This window comes from Cryptomeria japonica, chromosome 6 (genome assembly GCF_030272615.1).
Source record: "Cryptomeria japonica chromosome 6, Sugi_1.0, whole genome shotgun sequence".
Taxonomy (NCBI): Eukaryota; Viridiplantae; Streptophyta; class Pinopsida; order Cupressales; family Cupressaceae; genus Cryptomeria; species Cryptomeria japonica.
In genome coordinates this window covers 193624562-193647363 of record NC_081410.1, presented here as the reverse complement: position 1 = coordinate 193647363, position 22802 = coordinate 193624562, and the positions used below count along the sequence as shown (strand labels likewise).

The 22802-nt window shown below is 35.5% G+C and overlaps 1 protein-coding gene across 1 annotated transcript in view; it reads left to right on the top strand.

The window, feature by feature from the left end:
• The window catches only part of LOC131076991 (clavaminate synthase-like protein At3g21360), a 62951-nt gene that overhangs the window by 23357 nt on the left and 16792 nt on the right, over positions 1 to 22802 (top strand). The window contains exon 2 of the mRNA XM_058014352.2: positions 15878 to 16131. Within this exon, the coding sequence (XP_057870335.2) occupies positions 15878 to 16131 (254 nt within the window). The remainder of the gene's footprint in view (positions 1 to 15877; positions 16132 to 22802) is intronic.

Genomic DNA, 22802 nt, shown 5'->3' with positions numbered 1-22802 from the left:
ATTCTAATGTTGCCTTTGGCAATTAGAATTCATCTTTTGTTTTGCTTCCTAGTTACAAAAAATCAACACTCCCTCTTAACTAGGGAGAAAAATAATCTTACAACCAAGTTACGTGATTAGTGCCCAACCCTAAGTAATATATTCAATGTTCAATTTGTAATCCGAACTTAGCTATCAACTTCAATACTCCTTAGAGAGGATCACAATAAGTAGCTTGTAATAACATCACATAATAATAGCCCATAGTATCCATCTTGCATTCCCTGTAGAGGATGAATCCAAACTTTAACATGCACGCCTGCAAGTCATGAATTTATACATAAGTATATTCATGCACATCGCGGACTCTTTCCATGATATCCATCATTCATTGCCTGCTAAGGATGAAGGAGAACTTTCAATTTTAATCTTCTCTCAGAGAAGATTGCAACACCATCTTTATTTCCATTTTGCACATAAGTATCCTCCTTAATCTTCTCCCAAAGAAGAATGCAATACCTTTACTTCAATCTTCTCCCAGAGAAGAATGTAACATCATAATCTTCCATCTTGCACACAAGCATAGAATGGATCCATAATCTTCCATCTTGCACACAAGCAAAGAATGGAATAAACATAATCTCCATCTTGCACACAAGCAAAGAATGGAATAAACATAATCCTCCATCTTGCACACAAGCAAGAAATGGAATAGACATAATCAGAATATTGTAGTCTTCCATCTTGCACACATGCATATAATGGAACTACATAATATAATCTTCTAGCTCGCACACAAGCATAGACTGGATCCACCTTACATTGCCCGCAGAGGGTGGAGAGGATCTTTTCTACCATTTTACATTGCCCGTAGAGGATGGTTAACAATTACTCTTCTCCTTGAGAAGATTACAATACCATCTTACATTGCCCGCAGAGGATGGTTTGATACAACACAACGTATCACTGAGGTTGAGACTCCCTCTCAACCAAGGCGGTGTTCTCCACAACTCCAAGTCTATCTCAAGCTTCAAGAGACTTGGTGAGAACATTTGCAACACAGGATTGTCCTGCCATAAAACACTGAATTGTCAGATATTTATATACAATTTTGATAATAAATCAAAACAACTTTAACAAGAATCTTGAGAAGCCACACTGCTTCTCTTGAGGCAACACTTGCAACAGTGAATTAGCTTCAGCAGTACTCAATGCAACTAAGGACTGTTCACTGTAGGCCCAATGGATCATAGAGTATCCAAGTTGAAGGAAATGCTTGAACTATCTTCCTTATCTGTAGCATTTCTTGCTCAATCAGAACCTGAGATAGTCTTCTTGTTAAATTTGTGACCTAGTTCAGTAATCAGATTTCTAACATTTAATTGTTTGCTAACATTAAGTAAACCATAATTAAGTAGATGCAAGAATGAAAACAAGAGAGCAAGAGAACAACACAAATACCCTAGGAAAACCTCCAAGGAGGAAAAACCCAGCACTAAAGACCCACATGTCAGATTATGTATTCAATCTTAATTGCATCAATACAATACTTAGCTTGACTCTTCAGATCTGATCCCTTTTATCATATCAGATTTGCCCTTCTAAATACACCAAGTCTTCATCAAGGAATACCAAATGCCTTCTATCTTCTTGAACAAGTTCGCCCAATCCTCTCCTATATTTCGCACCTTCAATTGCAGAGCTATTTCGCTAGTTGCATGAGAGATGAAAGTGAATGAATTGAGTTTGCATTTTAACTTTATTTATATGAGATTTTAACCCATATACTCCAAGTCGGCCTTAATCATTTTGGTGTCAATTTGATTTGTTGCGTGGTACATATTTTGGTGTGGCATGGAGATATGGGGCCGGTCCTGTCTTGGGGGGCACTTTACCTTTTAGGATAGGACCCAGTCCTATGTGGGTTCGGATGTTGCCTTAAGGCAATCCGAACCCTCTTACCTAGTTATAAACAACACTTCTAAGGTGATTACAACTTCAACTCACAATCATTTGTGCTTTGAAAAGTATTTCGGGGTATGCTTATTAACAATCATGCTTAGCCTTGTTCATGAAGCACTTGCCAATCAACTGCTTGTCTTCAGATGAATCTGCAAAATCAGATTTAGCTACAGACATCCTCAACTTCTTCAAGTTAGTTTCCATATAAGTTTACAATCTATCATTCTAAGTCTCAATATATCAGGAGTATAATTGACTTAGAATAATTTCGTTGGATCCTTGACATAATTCTAACTTATATCCAATGTTTAGACTGTAGACATCAGTTAGAGTACACTCATCCATATCTGAAATCAGAATTATCATTTCAAATACTTTAGAGAAAAATGTTAGAACTTTACAAAACCCTAGGCTTGTCAAATGATTGTCAATTCTTTCATACCACGTAATCATTATAGGACTCCCTCTTAATCCTTAACATTTGACAATCAAATATAAGAATCAATAAAGAAAGCACTCATCATATAAATCTGAAGATACTAAATTTTCATTTCCCTTATTTTCACTTTATGTGAAAGGTCCCTATGACGTACCTTTAGTCATCTTTTCGGTAAGGAGATGAGCTGAAGGTTTGTATAGGATTTCATACCTATTTCAAGCTCCCTCTGAAACTTGAATCAAATATTAACTTGAAGAGAACAATCAAAATTAAAATCAAATATAATTAATCATAAAAGAAAGCTTATCTCTTTCATTGGTTGGTAATCCTCTAGCATCCTCAAGCTATTCAAGCCCAAGAATCTCTGAAGGCTGAGAGGCCAACCTTACCCTTCACCTTTGACCCTGAGAGTTAAATGAGAGGCTGATGTACAAACTAGTCAACATCTGAATAGCCATGCGTGAAAGGAACCTTATATGTTGATCAGAAGAACAAATGTCAGTTTCAGGCAAGCGATGTACATAACCAAGTTATCTGAACAAATGAAATTGATAAACCTTAGTGACTCAATCACAATATATAGTTGACCACATACATATGATTGATAAATATCAAATGGAACGGAATCTTCATACTTAGCTGAACAAGATCCTAATTATATTCAGCTTTGATGGAAGTAGAATAAACTAACAAGTGAAATGCTTACCTCAACCTGTAGTAACCTCAATGCTAATCACAGGAGGAAGCCACTGTCTTATTGAATCATCCATCTTTCACTCTTCCTACATATGCTATTTATTGCAACACATACTAACCTCTACTATGTAGGACAGAGCATCAAAGCATCATCATAACCAATTAACAATGATATGTTGTTCTTATAAGTGTATAAACGCATTGATATATCATTGTCTAGAGAAGCCCTATGAAGACATAGATCCAATCATTCAGCAATAAGAGACATACCTTGCCAGGGTGATGGAATGATCACAGCCAATCGGAAGAGCTCCTTTTTTTTTTTTTTTCGTGCCATCAAGTAACACAAAACAACAACAATGGGACAAGGGAAGATTGGCATTTCATGCCTAGCAACAACACCTAGGTCCAATAATAGAGCGTTGCATGTCTAGTAGCAAAATAAATCTACCATTCAATAAAAAAAACTTCAATTATCATTAATATTGGATCATATCACATCAAGGGTTAAGAATCATAAATTATATATCAATCTAGGGTTTAGACCAAAATACTTGACACAAAGAAATTTAAATAATTACAAAACCTAGAAAATATGCAAACCCTCGATAATACTCTTGATGTGATAGAAAATAAGTTAGAACATCCTTAGCTTTAGATAAGACCCCAACTAGGGTTATAACAACAAGGCACACCGATGCCAATGCTCAAGAGAAGTGAACCCTTCTTGAGAGCAGGGGAATGAAGACACTTATTTGATTGAATCCTTCACACCTTTGATGTGGACCCGTCAATGCCCTTATTCTTCAATCTGATTCCCAAACATTTAGTAAGTCATTCTCCTCAAAGGGTATAAACTTTCCAGGAGGCAAAATTGAGTGCCCCATCAAGTCTATCCTCTATCTTCAACCCTACCATTATCTTAATCTGAAAAACGAACAGCAACCAAAAGTAAAAGCTTACTGAAATCTGAATGTTAGTATAACCTTAGCTCTGATACCATGTTGATTTTAAAATCTCAGATTGACAGTAAGAACAAAATCAGAATTGTATCTTTGATAATGTTAATTTCCAGCTTATATTAACCTGTAGGTTAAATGATTAATAATGAACATTTAAACAAACATAGTAGAAGTTGAATGCATGAAACAACATAGACACATAACACAAGTTACCCTGGGAAACCTCCCTCTTGGAAGAAAAACCCAGCATGAAGTGATCCTTAGATCTGATTATAAATTAGATGTAACATTTTGAGTACAACACTTATCTCTTAGGGCTGATGAAGATGATCAAACAACAATCTGTTTTATGCTCCTTTGATGGCTAGGTCTGCACACAAGATAGTCTTAGATTTGGACTTTTATCCGCACCAGATCTGCACTTTTGGTGCACTTTAGGTCTGCACCAAATCTGCACTTTAGTCGCACCTTAAGTCTGCAACAAGTGCGCACTGATCTGCCCTTCTTCACACCTGGGCTGCTCCAAGTGCATACATAGTTCGCACCTTTGGAAGATGAGATTTGTGCTCCAAGTGCACACATAGTTCACACCCTTAGAAGGATAATCTCGCACCTTTTCTGGATAGCTTTGCACCTACTAGCTTGAGATAATTCGCACATATGACTGAAGAAGTTTGCATAGAGCAGAGAGGTATTTCACCTTGATGAATAATGTAAATGACTTGCAATTGTTGCTTGTATATATATGCAAGATGTGAGACCCATCTTTTGGGTCGGCTCAATAACTTTTGGCACCAAACAATATTTTAGTTTACACGCCACATATGGGTCCTATCTTTGGTGCCTAAGTTACATGCTAAATTATATGACTTTGGGTCCATACGTTTGACTAGGTGTGGCCTTTAGTTTGGACATAATACAATAAGGATAGGGTCCAACCCTATAAAGATTCACATAATATTGGAATAGGGCCCAACCCTATTTATAATGAATTCTAATGTTGCCTTTGGCAATTAGAATTCATCTTTTATTTTGCTTCCTAGTTACAAAAAATCAACAGCGTGAAGTGCTGTAGATGATATAGAAATTAATCAATGTTGTCCACAGCAATCTGAAACATAAAAAGCAACAGTCAATAACAGTAAAAGAATATAAAAACTCCCACAACTTAGATTTGAATATAAATTTGAATAACTTTTACATGGTATCAAAGCCAGGTTGATCGAACCTAAGGCATTCAAATTTGAGAAGTTCAAATCGAAGATATAAACATCACATTTTCCATGGCTAATGCTATCAGATTTGAGGACAGACTTGAAGGAGGCGACAATTTCTCAGCATGGAAGTTTAGAATTAAGATGATTCTAAAAGAAAATAAAGTTGAATCATTTGTAAGAGTTGAATCTAAAGAACCAGAGAATGAACTTGACAAATCGACATGGATTGAGGGAAATGAAAAAGCCATGAAGATCATAGTCAGTGGAGTGAGAAATCACATTATGCCAATAATAACAAAGCATGAGAATGCCTACCATATGTTCAAAGCACTCGAAAGTGCATTCGAGATAAACAACGCAAGTAGAACCCTGACTCTAAAAAGGGAAATAAATCATATAAGTATGAACAAAGGAGAGTCAATCAATGCATACTTTATGCAGATATCAACTCTAAGGGATGAACTGGCAATGCTTGGATATGAGATCCAAAGCAAAGAGCTAACGCTCATTGCTCTAGATGGGTTGCCTAGTACATGGGAAACATTCGTCCAAGGCATTAGTGCAAGGGCTAAATATCCAAAATTTGATAGGCTAAGAGCAAGTTGTCTTCAAGAAGAGTCAAGGTTAAATAAGAAGGGGATCAAGCAAAAGAACATAGATGAAGATCTCCATGTTCTAAATACCGACTCCAACAAGAAAAGAAAGAAGAAACATTTCAAGAAGAGAAAGAACCGACATGAGAAAAGGTCATCTAAGAAAGACAACTCTCACATTCAGTGCTTTAGGTGTGATCAATATGGACACTATGTAGCAAGATGTCCGGATAGAATTAAACAACAAGCTACATTTGCAAAAGTAAAAAGGGAAGAATATGACTCCGAGAAGCATGTATTCTACTCTGCCCTCTCTAGCCAAGTATCTAATAAATCTAACACCTGGATCATTGACAGTGGGTCTTCAAGACACATCATTGGGTATAGAGAATTATTGGATTCCATGTTAGAAGAAATTGATGAAGAAGTAACCATTGGTGATGACTTTGCACATCTAGTGAAAGGCATCGGTACCTGTACCATTAAGCTAAAGACAGGCATGTCTCTCCAACTCACCAGAGTCCTATTCGTTCATGGCATCAAGAGGAACTTAATCTCCATATCTGCACTTGAAGATGATGGGTACAAAATAACCTTCATGAATGGTAAAGTTCTAGTATGGCCACAAAATTCTTCCATCAAGAAGGCTATAACCCTAGGACATAGAAAAGGCTATTTGTATGAGGTATGTATTGAATCTAACCTAGCCCTACTTCATGAGATTGCAGATTCTAATGAAATTTGGCATAGACGATTAGGTCATTTAAACTTTCGTGCTTTATGTTCAATGGAAAAATTAGTAATTGGTTTGCCTAAGTTAAAACAATACCATTTTGGTACATGTAAGGGGTGTGCCCTAGGCAAAAATACTAAGAGTTCCTTTCAGAACAGTTCTAGGAAAACAAGCAATGTTTTAGAACTAGTTCACTCTGACCTATGTGGGGCAATGTCTGTACCAACATTAGGAGGGTTCCTTTATTATGTAATATTCATTGATGACTTCTCCAGGAAGACCTGGATCTACTTTCCTAAACGTAAAGAATTTGAAGAGATCCTCAAGAGATATACGGAATTCAAATCTTTCTCTGAAAACTCTTCTAGAAAGAAAATAAAAATCCTAAGGACTGATAATGGGAGGGAATATACCTCAGACATTTTTAGGGAATTTTGTAAAGAAGCTGGGATTAAGAGGGAGTTCACTGTCCCTTACAACCCCCAACAAAATGGGGTTGCTGAGAGGAAAAATAGAACCATTGTAGAAGCAGCCAAAGCCATGCTTCTTGATCAAAACTTAGAAACTCATCTTTGGGCAGAAGCCTCCAACACTGCTGTATACATACATAATAGATGTCCTCACTCCCACATTGAAGATAAAACTCCTGAAGAAGTTTTCACAGGGATAAAACCCGATATCACTCACTTTAGGATATTTGGATGTCCTGTCTACTTTCATATACCTAAAGAGAAAAGAACAAAACTAGAACCCTCTGGAAGAAAAGGAATTTTTGTTGGATATAGTGAAACCTCTAAAGCCTATAGAATATTTGTGCCTGGACATAGCAATATTGAACTTAGTAGAGATGTAATATTTGAAGAGGACATAGCCTTCAAAAGGGCTAAATACTCTATTGAGTCAGAAATATATGCTCCATCTTCAGACATAGAAGAGGACCCCACTCTTGAGATTCAGAGGGAGTGTTCAGAAGAAAATGAAGTACAAATTCCTCCCCAAGAAATCCCTAAGAAAAGACCTCTATGGGTTCACAAAACAATGGAAGATGCAAGGGACTTTGTGGCTTCTTCAGGGTCTTTTAGAGAAAGTAAGAGGCCTCGAAGATTCACTAGCTATGTAGCCCTAATGAATGAGCTCTCCAAATTAGAACCCTCTAGTGTACTAGAAGCTCTTAAACATCAAGTTTGGAAAGATGCCATGTTAGAAGAATATAAATCCATCCTAAACAATGATGTGTGGGAAATTGTTCCTAGGCCAAAAGGGAAATCCATTGTCTCATCCAAGTGGCTATTCAAAATCAAACATGTTGCAGATGGTAGCATAGAGAAACATAAAGCCAGATTTGTTGCCCAGGGGTTCTCACAGAAATAAGGAATAGACTATGATGAGACATTTGCTCCAATTGCTAGGTACACCTTTGTCAGAACAACACTGGCCATTGCAGCAGCCAAAGGTTGGAAAATCCATCGAATGGATGTGAAAACTGCTTTCTTGAATGGTAAAATTGAGGAGGAAGTCTACTAAGAACAACCAGAAGGGTTTGAGATCCACAATGCAGAGACACATGTGTGCAGATTAAAGAAAGCTCAGTATGGTCTAAAACAGGCTCCCAAGGCTTGGTATGAAAGAATTGACAGCTATCTCTCGAGATTGGGATTCTCAAAGAATGATGCAGATCCGAATCTTTACTTCAAGAAAGACAAAGGTGATATGTTGATATTGATCTTATATGTTGTTGATCTTCTGATTACAGGAGAAGATCACCTTATTGGTCAATGTAAGAAAGACCTTGAAAAAGAGTTTGATATGAAGGATTTAGGCCTTCTACATTACTTTCTTGGATTGGAAGTTTGGCAAAACTCTAACAGTATTATACTTAATCAAGGAAAATACACCTTAGACATATTGAAGAGATTTGGTATGATGAACTGCAAACCCATGACTTCTCCTATGGAAACTAATCTTCACAAACTAAAGGAGGCAGCATTAGATTCCCCATTGGTAGATCCCACTCTCTACAGACAGATGATTGGATCATTAATGTATCTAGTCAATACTAGACCTGATATATGTTATCCAGTAAATGCCTTGAGTTAGTTCATGTGTGAACCTAAGGAGATTCATCTTATGGCTGTAAAACATATCATGAGATACCTTCAAGACACTCTTAACTATGGACTCAAGTATGAGAATATTGGTTTGGATCTTCACGGGTTCACTGATTTAGATTGGGTTGGAAGTGTGACTGACAGGAAAAGCACCTTAGGGTGCTGCTTCAGCTTGGGTTCAGCCATGATATCTTGGATTAGTAGGAAACAGTCTTCAGTAGCTCAGAGTTCTACAGAGGCCGAATATATCGTAGCTTCCATGGCTGCACGAGACGCTGTATGGCTACGAAAACTACTTGTAGGATTATTCGGAGAACCATTGAAGCCTACTATAATTCATTGTGATAATCAAAGTTGTATAAAACTCTCTGTGAATCTTGTATTTCATGATAGATCCAAACACATAGAGATTCCTTATCACTATGTGAGAGATATGGTGGATAGGAATGTGATTCAATTGCAGTATATCAGTACAGGAGACCAGACAACAGACATTTTGACCAAGCCTCTATCCAAAGTGAAAGTTGAACACTTCAGGAAAGGTCTTGGTATGATTGAGTTATAATTAGCTTTGTAATCTGTACTAATATATGAGATGTTTAATGTAAACTTTTTTGTCGTGTTATGACTTTATGGGCTCCACCCCCTGTGTACATTTCTAAAAGGTGATGATCTTTTAGACAATGAACACTTTTATTAAACATTATAAGGTGACGATCTTGTAATGTTGATATCATGCTGACTTGATATCATTCTGACTCATGGATGTGCCATGATATGTTATGGTAGACATTATGTGACATAATGTCAGTGCACATACCATAACCTAGATATAAGGGAATTCAACATTCTTAGTATTGTATATCCAAGGTATCGCGTGTTATGCGATACTGATATCACGTGTTATGTGATATCTATATCACGAGATGATGTGATATATTCCTGTGTCACTTATTATGTGATACATCATGTCACAAGTATATGTGATCTGATCCTTTGTATTACGAGGTCATGTAATATATCCTATTATGAGAAATGTGATGCTTATTTCAATGTTTAAATAAGTCTCCAATTATCTTCCCTAGTTGAGAGGGAGTGTTGAAACTAAGTAGCTTTGGTAAGATAAATGATTGAATGAGAGACTTCATTTATCTCTCATTCAATCATCTACCTTATCGATATAACTACAAGCTAATGGTAGACTTAATGATTATATGCATTCCACAATCCAAACATCGGATTGCACAGTTCGATATGTGAACATCATTAATCGATCATGACCATATTTCATATGCTGTGATTGCACTAGAACAGATCGAATTTATGATAACTATCATAGTTATCATTTGATAGCATTGATTGATGTTATCATATGATAACTATAAATACTTATCGTATTAACCTCATCATACCGATTTGTTATTGGTTGTTAATGTAATTGCTTTTGTCATGAACCGATTAGTTATCAGTTGTTAATGTAATAGCATTTTTCATGAACCGATCTGTTATCGGTTGATATTGTTAATTGCACTTAACGTGAACCGAATTGGTATCGGTTATTAAACATTATATAGCACTTGTTTTAAACCCGATAATTATCAGTAAAGCGCTTCATTGAAGCGATGCCTATGAACCGATCAAGACATGTCTTGATCGGACATGTCAAGAGACATGTCCGGTCAAGGCATGCCTTGATTGGTGGGGCATCAAAAAGCAACAGTCAATAACAGTAAAAGAATATAAAAACTCCTACAACTTAGATTTGAATATAAATTTGAATAACTTTTACAATATCCTTCAATATTGACAGTAAAAGTGAACCAAAGAAAATGTAAGAGCAATACATTGACTATGTCGATTATTTTCTTTTCCATATCATGACATAGCTAGCTATTAGTCTACATTGTTGTTTAAAATAAAGGAAATCTTGAGAGATAATTACTATATGTGATCCATTACAAGTTCATTTTTGCTGTAAGATCATAGTGAGTTGTTTAACCCATGCACAAAATCATCATATCCAGTTATCAATTTGAACCACACAAGCAACTGAAAATGTAAGATGAAGGTAAAGTCACCTGGAATTTGTAGGTGGAATGATCCACGCCCACCAAGATCCACTGGATTTTTGGCCCAGCCAACCCCAAGGGTGCTCTCCACTTTTAACTAACTATTCTATGTGGTCATGTGGAAGATGATGTTGGTAAAGGATCAGTTGTTGAAGGAAATATAATTAATTTTCCATGAATTTTGACTAAAATATAAACTGAAGATGGTCAAATCTGATAGGATGCTTTTTCTAAATTAGTCTGGAATTTGAATGCTCCATTAGTCTAAAAAAGGAAAGAGGATAAAAGAAGAGAACTAAATCAGAAAAAGAGAAAAGCGTTATCCCACCAAGAGAAAAAGAGAAAGTTACAATTACTCTCAACCATAGATGAAAAAATCGTCCAAAATCGGCAAAATCGCGATTTATTAGGAGTCTATATTGCAAATTATTAAATCTTCCAAAAAATCGCGAAAGATTTTTTTGTAAAAATCGCTATGTTTAAATAGAATAAATCGCGATAAAATTGCGTGCAAATGGGACAAAAATCGCGAATAAAAAAGTGATGCCGGTTTTTTTATGCAACCCTAAAAACCGAGTTTGTTTTTATTTTTTAACGAAAACGATTTCAGCAATTTCGTTTTCCCTAAGCACGACGGCCGATGGAATTTGTGGATTGAGTGTGGATTCGAGGGATCATTATCTATCGACGGGAGTTTGTGTATATTCAACGGGATCTAATGATTTTAACGGAAACGATTTCACCAATTTCGTTTTCCCTAAGAACATTAAAGGATTAGGAGAAATTTAGCCAATATAGGTCTTCAATATATGTGAATCTCTATTGTAAGTGACTGCTGAATATAACAACGTGCATTACAACATCGCAATTTATTCTATTTAAACATTACACATTTCTAAAATGATTGCTTTATAATATGTTTTCTAACTATGTATTTGAGTCAAACTATTTAAACATTACACATTTCTATATGTACTGCTAACTATGTATTTGAGTCAAACTATGGTTTCTATATGATGGAAACCAGTAATATGTTAATATGTTCTATAAATTTAATGTATGTGTGTGTTTTTTTTTTAATATTTTAACAAATTATATATCTTCAAATGTTCGATAAATTTGCCGATTTTTTCCCGATTTTTAAAAAATTTTGGGCCAAAAGATTTATTGCCGATTAAGATATTTACATCTTTGCTCTCGATAACAGAATCACCAAAATTTGCACAGAAGAAAGGAACTAAAATCAATGTTGCAATGCAACTTAGCCCCAAAGATAAGCTCAAAAAACTGAGAGTGAAAGGAAAGGAAAAATAAATCAATTACTTTAAATTTGTCCAACAGTCAGTACTGTTAATTCCCTCCAATAGTGCTACAAAAAATTGAATTATATATATGCGTTAATTCTCTCATATAAATTCAGATCTAGGATTCATTCCCTTCCCCTAGTCTGCTTTTTGATCATAAGGAAAATACAGGCATATGAATTGAACCCCTCTTCCTAAGGTTGTCAAGAATATCATCTTAAAATATATTAAAATGTTTGAATGGATCTCAAAACCAAGATAGCTTTTACAAAAACATCATCATCTTCATTTATATGTGTCCAATAAACAAAACATCACATTATACTCTTAGCAATATCAACTATAAAAATAAGAATGGCATCTTAGACCAAATAATAGTCGAAATATACAAAACAAAATCAAGTAAACATGAGATATAACCCAGCAAAAAATAGTCTGCAACAAGATAGCAATGGAATTAAAATAGTAAAATTACAAGAATTAACAATTAAAGAGAGGAGAAAACACGAGGAATATTACCTTTTCTAAAACTTGATATTTCACAAATAAGTATTGAATAAAGTGAGTTCAATCTGTCAAAAATGAAGAGCTATCCAATGCTGAGTTTGTAGACCAAGTACTTCCAATAGCAGCTTAAAAAAGTCATCTCAAGATAATAGGTGCTGTGAATTTTGTCCTCTAACATGCACAGATTAGAATGCATTTGTTCCCAATAAGAGAGATATTTGTTTCTCGTCCCTCAGTGCAGAAATAGATATTGGTTCATTTACATTGTCAAAGCCTTTATATTTCCCATTCACTTGACCTCAGTTGGCTCTGTAACTGCAAAACTTTAAATTTTAGTTAGATTCCCTTTTTAGGCAAAATACTTTAAAATGCCTTTTCGTTCCCATATGTGGCCTTCCAAATAGCTGTTAAGGAAATGTGAATTTTTTGTTGTTAAGGTACATCTAATGTTTTAAAAAAAATGGTTAAATAATAATTTGTGCCATTTCACCCATTTTTGCCATGTGAGTTTTTGTAGTCAGCCTGATTTACATATGTTAATGTGCTATTATTGGGGATAAATTCTCACCATTACCAAAATCCCTCTCATGATACCTCATTGCATGGCCCTTAATATGTGCGATAATCTTTTCAAGTTCTTTCTCATTAATTTGAGTATTTGTAACTCCATGCTATCTACTGAATCACCCTAAGAACATTATTACTAGCAGGATATGGGCTGTCCTAGACAAGATCACCTGTGGAATGCTGCACAACTCAAAACACATTAAATGCTCTCGAATATATTTTTGTCGTCTTGTTTTGTACTTTAGAGAGTTATAAATTTCATTTGATAGAGGGCCCAAAACTGCGAAGAAAAAGCTTGATATTTAGTTGACTTTCAATTTTTCTCATTTGTGAGAATGATGAAAAGATGGGCACCTAAAGAGGTGGCTCAAAAACAACTAAAATTTGCAGAAAAAAATTATCATGGAAAAAATGGTTTGAAATTCATTGAACAGTGCCTAATGTGCTAAGTGGGTGACCTTGCGTTGTAATAATTTCCAATGTATACGAGGAAAAAATGTCATTAGTGTGATGGTCAATGGAGGTCATCTTGATATGACTTACAAAACTACAGGTCGAATCTCACAAAAATAAAAATTGAATTCACATGGTAATTCTATCAAGCAGGATATTTCATTGACTTGATAAGTTTTGGTGGTGTGGCAAGGCTTTGGTGGGTAGTGGAAGATGGAGGAAGAACTAGCAGTCATATGTTCCATAACCAATTTATTTTTGTTGTTTGAGAACAGTGAACTATGACACTTCAAATAAGGGAATGAATGAGGATTGAAAAATCTACTCACAAAGGAGGGCCATTTTATAATGCAAAATTTCAAACTAATACCCTTACTACATGTAGCTATGTTATCAGGTTCTTCTAAAACACCCCTCATGCCCATGTGGGTATGGTTCTAGTTTTGGTCCTTTTACTGGTTCTCCTAGGGTCTCTCCTGGGCACCTTTTGTTGCCTAGAGGGGGTCTTGGATGAATCTAGGCTGAACCTAGGAGGACCCAATGGCTGCCCTCCACCCCCCCCCCCCTGAAAAAAAAGAGGTTCTCTTAAAACATTTTTATAAACAAAAAAATGCTTGCATGAATAATGTTGCCCTTAAGTGATAAAATTGTGAAAATGTCATGTGTCATGAAGGTTTGGCATATAAGAAACTTGATTACAATGAGGGGTTGACGAGAAATCAGGATCTAACTCATTAGTGTGTTGAAACTTGACTTAGACATTATTGTTGCACAACCTATTAGGAAATATCTTTAGATGATGCAGCTTGTATGGTACATGGCTAGTGGAAGTGGCATTGCAACTCATTTTGGTTAAAGTGAAATTGAACCAAATGTTAGACTTTGATACTTTTGATGAAGAGCAATATGAAGATTATTAAATATCGACTATAGTTTTCATTGCGTTTTGACATTTGACAAATCATTGAATTATGAATTCATGAGTATTTTTATGTTTGCAAATTATGAGGTATTCAAATATTTTTTTGATTGGCAATTATGAGTATCATTGCTACATACACGCACACACATTCCTATATCCGTACCCACGGAAAAAAAATTGCCATGCCATCGTATTAGGTTCCAATACCTGTACCAAAACTGGTCTCAATAGTAAGCTGTTTTAGAATTATCTGTTGAAGCTCCATTCATAACATGGATATTGGTCGAGATAATGCATAAAAAGGTAAGGTTGCAGCAAAAGATTAAGATGGGCTCTCCATGGCCAATATGAGGAGAAATTCAAGATTTGAACCTCTCAATTATGGAATTTTTTGATAAGAACAAGTTTATTTAGAACAAATGGGTTGAAGTAAATGGGAGAATGATATTGAATAGTAGCCTTCAAATTTAAATGAGTCTGAATGCTGTCAATACCATTGTCAACAGAAGGGAGGCATTGGTTGCCTAATTTGTAGAGTAAATTGCTGTTAACCTGTAGGGACTTTGAGCTAAGTTATGGCATAGGTAGCTGTCATTCTGAGCATCACAATAGTCACATCCATATTTCTCATCTCTTGGATCAAATTCCAGCATCTCAAATGCATTTCCCAGCTGCAAGTGTAAATGGATTGGAAGCAAAAATGTTACATCCAACATTTGTGTGAGTCACTGGCTAAAATGCCATCTCACTTTTATATTTATCCTTTTTCAGATGCAAGGAAGGCAAATCCTTGGGTAGTTTTATATGGAATTTCTTATGGATCTTAATTACACTCTTGCAAATAGCATGATTGCTAGGTTTCAAGTAGTATGCTGATTATGCTCAGTGCCTTAGGCCGTCCATTTAAAATTTAGATAAATGGCTGTTGTCATATAATGTAGACAAGCTATTGGTTATGTTGAGTTTCTTGATCAGGCTCAAGAATGATTAATGTCCTAAGTTGTTTTGGTAGTCTAATCACCTGTATTTGTTTGTTAATTTGGGTATGGGGTTTTCTTATTTTGATTTGCCTGTTTGTGTTTAAACATTATTCGAATAAGCCAACAGCTTGTGTATGCATTAAGAACATATTTATTTAGGAATATAATGCAAACCTTCTTTTTATCTGCTCAAAAGAATTTAAGAAAACTAAAAGTAATTCAAATGGATTTAAGGTATGTAGAGATTTTTAATTAAGTTGAACTTTTTTATCTTAATCCTTTGCCACACTGTTCTTTTTTAAATCCTGTAACTTTATTGTAGAATATGAGTCTGACTTCAATTTTTATTCACATTGAACATTACTTATTATTGTTTTTTCCTATAGGTACCGGAATATCCTGCAAAATTATTTTTCTATTGTGAAGTGGAGCCTGCAACTGGTGGAGAAACCCCAATTGTTCTGAGCCATCTTGTTTACCAAAAAATGGCATATCAATTCCCTGACTTTGTCAGAAAGTTGGAGGAGCATGGTTTGCTTTACATTCGTGTTTTAGGAGAAGGTGATGATCCCTCATCTCCAATTGGTCGTGGTTGGCATTCCACTTTTTTGACAAAGGACAAGGATGAAGCTGAAAAAAGGTTTGAGATGCTATAATCCTCCCAGTATTGTTTTTTTTGCCCTTTGCGGATCTCTATGAAGAAAGGTAAGAAGTAAGATGTGTCATACAGTCTTAAAAAAACCTTCGATTTTGAACTGTTACTTGCTATATGGTAACTTGATATGATCCAAATTACATCATAAAAGTCATTAATAATCAGCTAGGCCACAATTCACATTCTTTTAGTCAAAATGACAAAGATGAAACCTGCGATACTCTCTAACACGGTTACAAAATTCAGATTCTGCGCAAACTTGGTGGCTGATTTTGAGCTCAAATTTGAACTTGGCACAAAAATCTGACACAGATCGGGAAATTTGAAAAAAAAAAAACATGATATTAGAGATTTGAAAGGATGCACATGTTTTTCCATGCATTCTTCTCTAAATTAACTCTAAAGACATACAAAAATATTGGTGGAGAAACTCCAATTGTTTTAAGCCATGTTCTGTACCAAAATTTGGCAAATCAATCCCCCGACTTTGGTTAGAAATTTGGAGGAGTTTGGTTTGCTTTTCATTCATGTTTTAGGAGAAGGTGATGATGCTCGCCTTGAATTTGTTGTGGATGTCATTCAATTTTTTTAGAAAAGGATAAGATCTGAAGCTGAAAAAGGTTTGACATGCTGTAATCATTGTTTTTTTGCTACTTTAAAATGTCCATTGAGCAAGGTAATAAGTAAGAAGCAAATACCAGTCATAAAAGAACCGCTGAATCTGAACTATTACTTGTTATTCTAGACTTGATATGATCCAAATTGGATCATTGAAGTCAGTAAAAATCATTTAGGCTTTCATTCACATCTAATCAGTTAAAATGACAAAGATGTACCTTGTAATAGTCTCTAACATAGTTAACCTACGTTACCCCAAGTTTCCGGGACGGCAAATTTTTTTGCCAAATTTGGGGACGGGGGGGGACGGCTGTATAAAATATAGGGAAAATTTAAAATATATTGGAAAATTCTAAATGTTCATATGAAAACATGGATAAAGCATGCATCTGTACATTATATTCATATGAAAACATGGATATAGCATGTGTATGATACTATGAAAACATTTTAGAATGCAAACATCGAACATACAACATTATCAATAGACTCATTACTCAACATGCACTCATAATTCAGAATTTCAATTCATTCACATTGTCAATATGCATATCATAATAGATATTAAAGAAATAAAATACATAATGGAGCCTAATCAGACTCAGAGGTTAAATTTTCACTACTTCCATCAACGCAGTTCCCCCCTATACTTTTTGACGGGGGTTTGGGGGCAGCGCCCCCAACTTGGGGTCAAGGGGCATCGCCCCTTGCGGGGTCAAGGGGCAGCGCCAAAAATACTTTTATTATTTTATATAGGTGTCGGGTGTTATTTTTCTATTGGCAAAAAACCCGTCATGAGATATTTCACTCCCTCAATTACGCAAAAAACATCATTAAAAAAAAATTGAAAATACGACTTTTTTTATTTTAATATTTTTCCCTAGCCCTAGATGTGGGGGACGTCTGGCCGTCCCCGGGACGGCTGGGACGTCCCCAATCCGTCCCCAGCCGTCCCCGGGACGTACGGACGTCCCCCACAGCTAGGGAAGCCGTCCCCCCGTTTCGGGGACGTCCCCTCAAAATTTTGACAATTTGGGGATGGGGGGGGGACGTCCCCTGGCCGTCCCCAAGTCCCCGAAACGTCCCCGGGACTGGGACGGGGGTTTTCAGGTAGGGGACGCATCCCCGGGTTTCGTAGTAGTTAACAGACTTAGACTTGGAAGACCTGGGTGGCTGATTTTGGACTTGGAATTAAAACAAAACCTTGACACAAACTCGAAAATTTGAAATAAAAATAAAAATGATATATGGAGATTCGTAAGCAACTGTGTATTTTTATGAATTTTTCTGTAAACCAATTTTAAAGACAAAGTATTAATCAATTACAAGCTACTTTGCTCACATGCTTTATTATACATCAAAAATATAGTACAAAAGTGAATTTTAGTTGAAGGAAACTTTTAAATATATAAAATTATTCATAACTGCTTTTTATGTACAGAGCTCATTGACTAGGTTATCCATGGCAACAAAAAGAAAAAAGAACACCATTGAGTTATGAACTATAGTAAAGAGGAGCTAGTATCACCTAGTCTAGCCTCACTAGCTCTACAATGGATTTCGTGCTCACATCTTAGTTAGTTCCTCCATGCTGTTGCAGCCATGATACTTGTGCGTGTGCCAACAATATCTAAGGGGTTTGCTCATGGTCTTCTATCACTCTATTGCTACAATTGCCTCTAAATCAAGCTTAACTTGATTGAACCATGCATATTCATCCTTAGTAAATGTTGGAGGCTCATTGTTGGTGATCGAATATGATAGTGGATCAACCTCCTATAATTCAATGGGAGATAGATACAAGAATGCGATTTTGTTTTGGTGGAGGCAAGGGATGTAATAAACATAAACAAGGTAGTTCAACCTTTGCACCATTAATCTATTGCTCTTCTTGAAATGTTTGTGTCCAAACATACTCCAATTGTAATTGCATCCTTAAGCATCAAATGATTGGCTCGAGAACCATATGACAATCCTCAAAAACTTATCTTTAAACCTCTCTCTGCATGAATATGAAATGAGAAAAAAGGATGAAACAGAACTCAATCTCATTATTTAGCATTAATGCAAGAAATATACAAGTACAACCTTACTAAACCTTGACCTAGTTGCAATGTCACTAGGGCTGTGTTACATATATCTTACAAAGAGATCCATTTGTGCAAATTTGAAGATCTTGATCTTGAAGATGATTGTTTCTCTAATATGAGAGTTAGCTCCATCCTCTCTATGACTATGTAAAACCCACTCAAAACCCTTCTCATCAACCTTGAAATTTGAAGAGAATTGAAATGTTGTATTCAAAAAACACCCTACTACATTAATGAATTATGAAGCTATTGGTGCCATCATTGATTAATGACTTCCCACATGGGATGAAATTTGTTGCTAACCCCACTATAGATGACTCTAATGGCCACCTTGGCCATGTTGATCTCCTCATACACATACCCATAACAAGCTTCTCCCTATTAGCAACACAAAGGGGGCTAACTAAAGGCTTTGTGGTTGGTTGAAAAATAACATAAATAACTGATAAGATTCAAGAAGAGAACATAACAAATAAAAATAATAAAAAAATTGTAGACAGTGCAAAAGAGGAATGAAATATTAACTTACATCTAAAATCTCTTTGTCAGAAGCCAAAAGTGTTCCTCAACGGAGACCTAATCCACAACATCAACTTTCGCATTGGTCCTCAAGTATGAATATTTGGGCCACTTCTCACTAACAAATATATGTTCTTGGGAATCTTTCAGTCAGAGACCTAATCCACAACAACTTTTACATTGGTCCTCAAGTATGAATTTTTGGGCGACTTCTCACTAACAAATAAATGTTCCTGGGAAACTTTCAGTTAAAGATAACAATGTGATAATTTGGCTGCAAAGCAAGTTACCCCAGAATAAGTCAACTCCATATGGTTTTCCTTTAAGTTGAGGATCAAAGCATGGTTGTATATATATCTAAAATATTGCAACCATTATCCACAACAAGTTTGACCCTATAACGTTTGACGAACTCTTCCAACATAAGGGAAAAGGAATAAGTGGATCATGGAGTCCAAGAAAGAGACAAGTGTCTCTCAACTAGAAGTCTACCTTCAACGACATAAATGTTTGCATTGTCTATAACTACATGCACAACATTTTCTTGACCAAACGCAGCCACAACTTTCTTTTAGTGTCACAAAGGAATTCTATATTTTTCACCTTCTTTAGAGCATCAATGGATTTTAGGAAAATTGTTTCACTTAAATAAAAAATAAGGAAATTCAACAATGCCATGTTTCTTCTATTGAGAACAATTAAAAGTATTGATGCAACCCTTCTTTTGCCATATATCTCACATTGTTTGTCAATGATGGACTTCACATTTGCCATATTCTCATTCAAAATTAGACCCTTATATCTTTTCATCCTTAGGGGCTTTGAACCTTGTTCTGGAAACAACAAGAGCATCCTCCGACTTTTGCTAATAAGAAGATATAAAAAAAGGTGTATCTCATTTTTTTTTTAAAATACCCACTTTTGAATTTGAAGACATTAATAAATCAAAATTCATAATTTAAAAGAAAAAACAAAACTAATTACTAGGCCGCCACATGAAACAGAAAAAAAATCTCAAAACTACGCTTCTTGACACTTGGTGCTTGTCTCTATTCCAATCAATTCTCTCAATAGATGGTTGGGACCTTGATGAAGTTCATGGTACAGTATAGGAATCAAATCCCAATCTACAAATTTTAGGGCCAACACGAATTCTTCAACTTGGAGGGAATGAAGGAAGTTTAGAAATCGAAGTGTCTATTTGGCCTCTAGCTTGTATTTCTGTACTTTGCCTTTTTCTAGCTTCTTTTTCCTCAAAGACCTCTAACTGAGTTTGCATAACTTCAAGTGGGTTTTTTGTGCACAAAGAGGCACCTTAGCTAAGCTAAATTTGTGGGCAAGGTGGAATTGTTTTGTAACCATTGCAAATCAATTTCCTTTTCTTAGTACTTGGGCCAACATGGAGCCTTTTATATTGGCATTTTCTGTTTTTTAATTAAAAATTGCATAAGAAAAACATCCAAAAAAAAACAATAGTGGATGGGTGTATCCCTATTCTTTTTAATTGATGTATTATTTTAACCTCATTGCCTCAACTTTTCTTACCTTACAAGTGGATGGGTGTGAGAATCCACTCGATCATAGCCTAGAGCCCTCACATCCTATAGCCACAATCAAACACACATAAAAATGCATGGCATAGAAAACAAGGTCCAACCATAGTGAACCTCTCGCCATATGATTGTCCATCTCAATTCCATTAAGGGATTTCATTCCCACAAAATTATGCTCAAAAATAGACTTGGAATTTAATTTTTTATTTTTCATCAACTTGCATGATTTTACAGTTTCAAAATTTCAATGGTGGAAGCTCAAAACCCACCCAAAATTCATAATGCAAATTTCAAAATTCCAAGAATACCCCTTTGAAGCTAATGACATGGAAGGTACACATTGAATCACAAAAAGGCATAGTTACTAGGAGATCTGTCTCCTACACCTTGAGACGTGTCTCCGGGATTGGAGATGTCTCTGGAAACTTACCAACACATTGGATGCTTTTGGCTGCTGTCTCTTGCCATCTCTGAAGTCTCCCGCCAGAAACTTAAGGCAAAATGCAGTGAAAGGAAAAAAAGGAAGGCAAATAAATTAAGCCAGCCTACAACAAAGCAAAGTCGTAGGGAAATAACTAATAAGGATGCTACATCGCAAGAAGATAAAAATCCATGCAAAGTTATAGTTATCAGATCTATTGACAGTGTAGACTTTTTGAGGTACATAAACATTTGTAGGACTGATTTCTTGTCATTGTAATGGTCGAAGGAGAAATTGGATTACTAATTAGCTGACAATACTGAGTGTGTTCGACACCTATATTGCCTTACTTTCACTAAACCTTTTAGACCAGCTATGGTACTAGAAGTATAAGCAATTTTAATTTCAATTTTTGTTCAATTTTAAAGTTAAACATTACCACTATTCATTTTTTCAAAGTTCTCTCTCATGATATTTTGTGGAAATTGTTAAACTATATTAAAAAAAATTGGCATCTCCAAGTACCCTTGTCTCCTATTCTTGGAAATCAGTCGTACCAGTACCGGTCTCCATAGTCTCCAAATACCCCCGTCTCCTAGTAACCTTGCAAAAAAGATTGAAAAATCTTTGCCAAAGTTTTAGTACAAAATGTATAGTCTCAAATTTCAAAATGGGTGATTGCTTAGGTTGAGTATTGGTGATTTGTTGGCTGAAGGCAAGTAGATTTAATTCAAGTTTTATGAATGTTGTTGTCTTGATTTTGCCATGCCCGTAGTTGCACGTGGCATCCCTTGGCAGGATTAAGCATGTGTTGAGAATTGTAAAATATTTACAATTCTCAACACATGCTTAATCCTGCCAAGGGATGCCACGTGCAACTACGGGCATGGCAAAATCAAGACAACAACATTCATAAAACTTGAATTAAATCTACTTGCCTTAAGCCAACAAATCACCAAACTCAATCCAAGCAATCAAATCAAAATTCCAAGTGCACAAGAGGAGAAGAGGAGAGGAAACAAAGACGAGCCCTCCAAAATTCCAACACCCAGAATTGAGCTTCTCATTTTCTTTTATGCAAAATCAGTTTTCAGAAAGTAAAAGATCTTCTGCATTTCTTTTAACAATACATGCCTAATTTAATTCTTTTTATGGTCAAGAAATATTGAAAAAGCATAGCCAAATATTCACACAATCATGTGATTATAAAATAATTTCTGAAAGGACATAGATTTCATTACACTTGAGTATTTGGCACACATTGTGAGACATCTAAACAATAGAATACTATTATTGATAGTAGCATAAGAATCATTTCTCAAGCAATTAAAAAATTAGAGAAAATGATTAAATGCAATTATCATAGGAGTTAAACAACCTATGGAAGACACACAAACGCATTTTATAGGTTTTCACATAACTTGGGAGTCCAAAATCAGCTGTTTTGAATCTAGG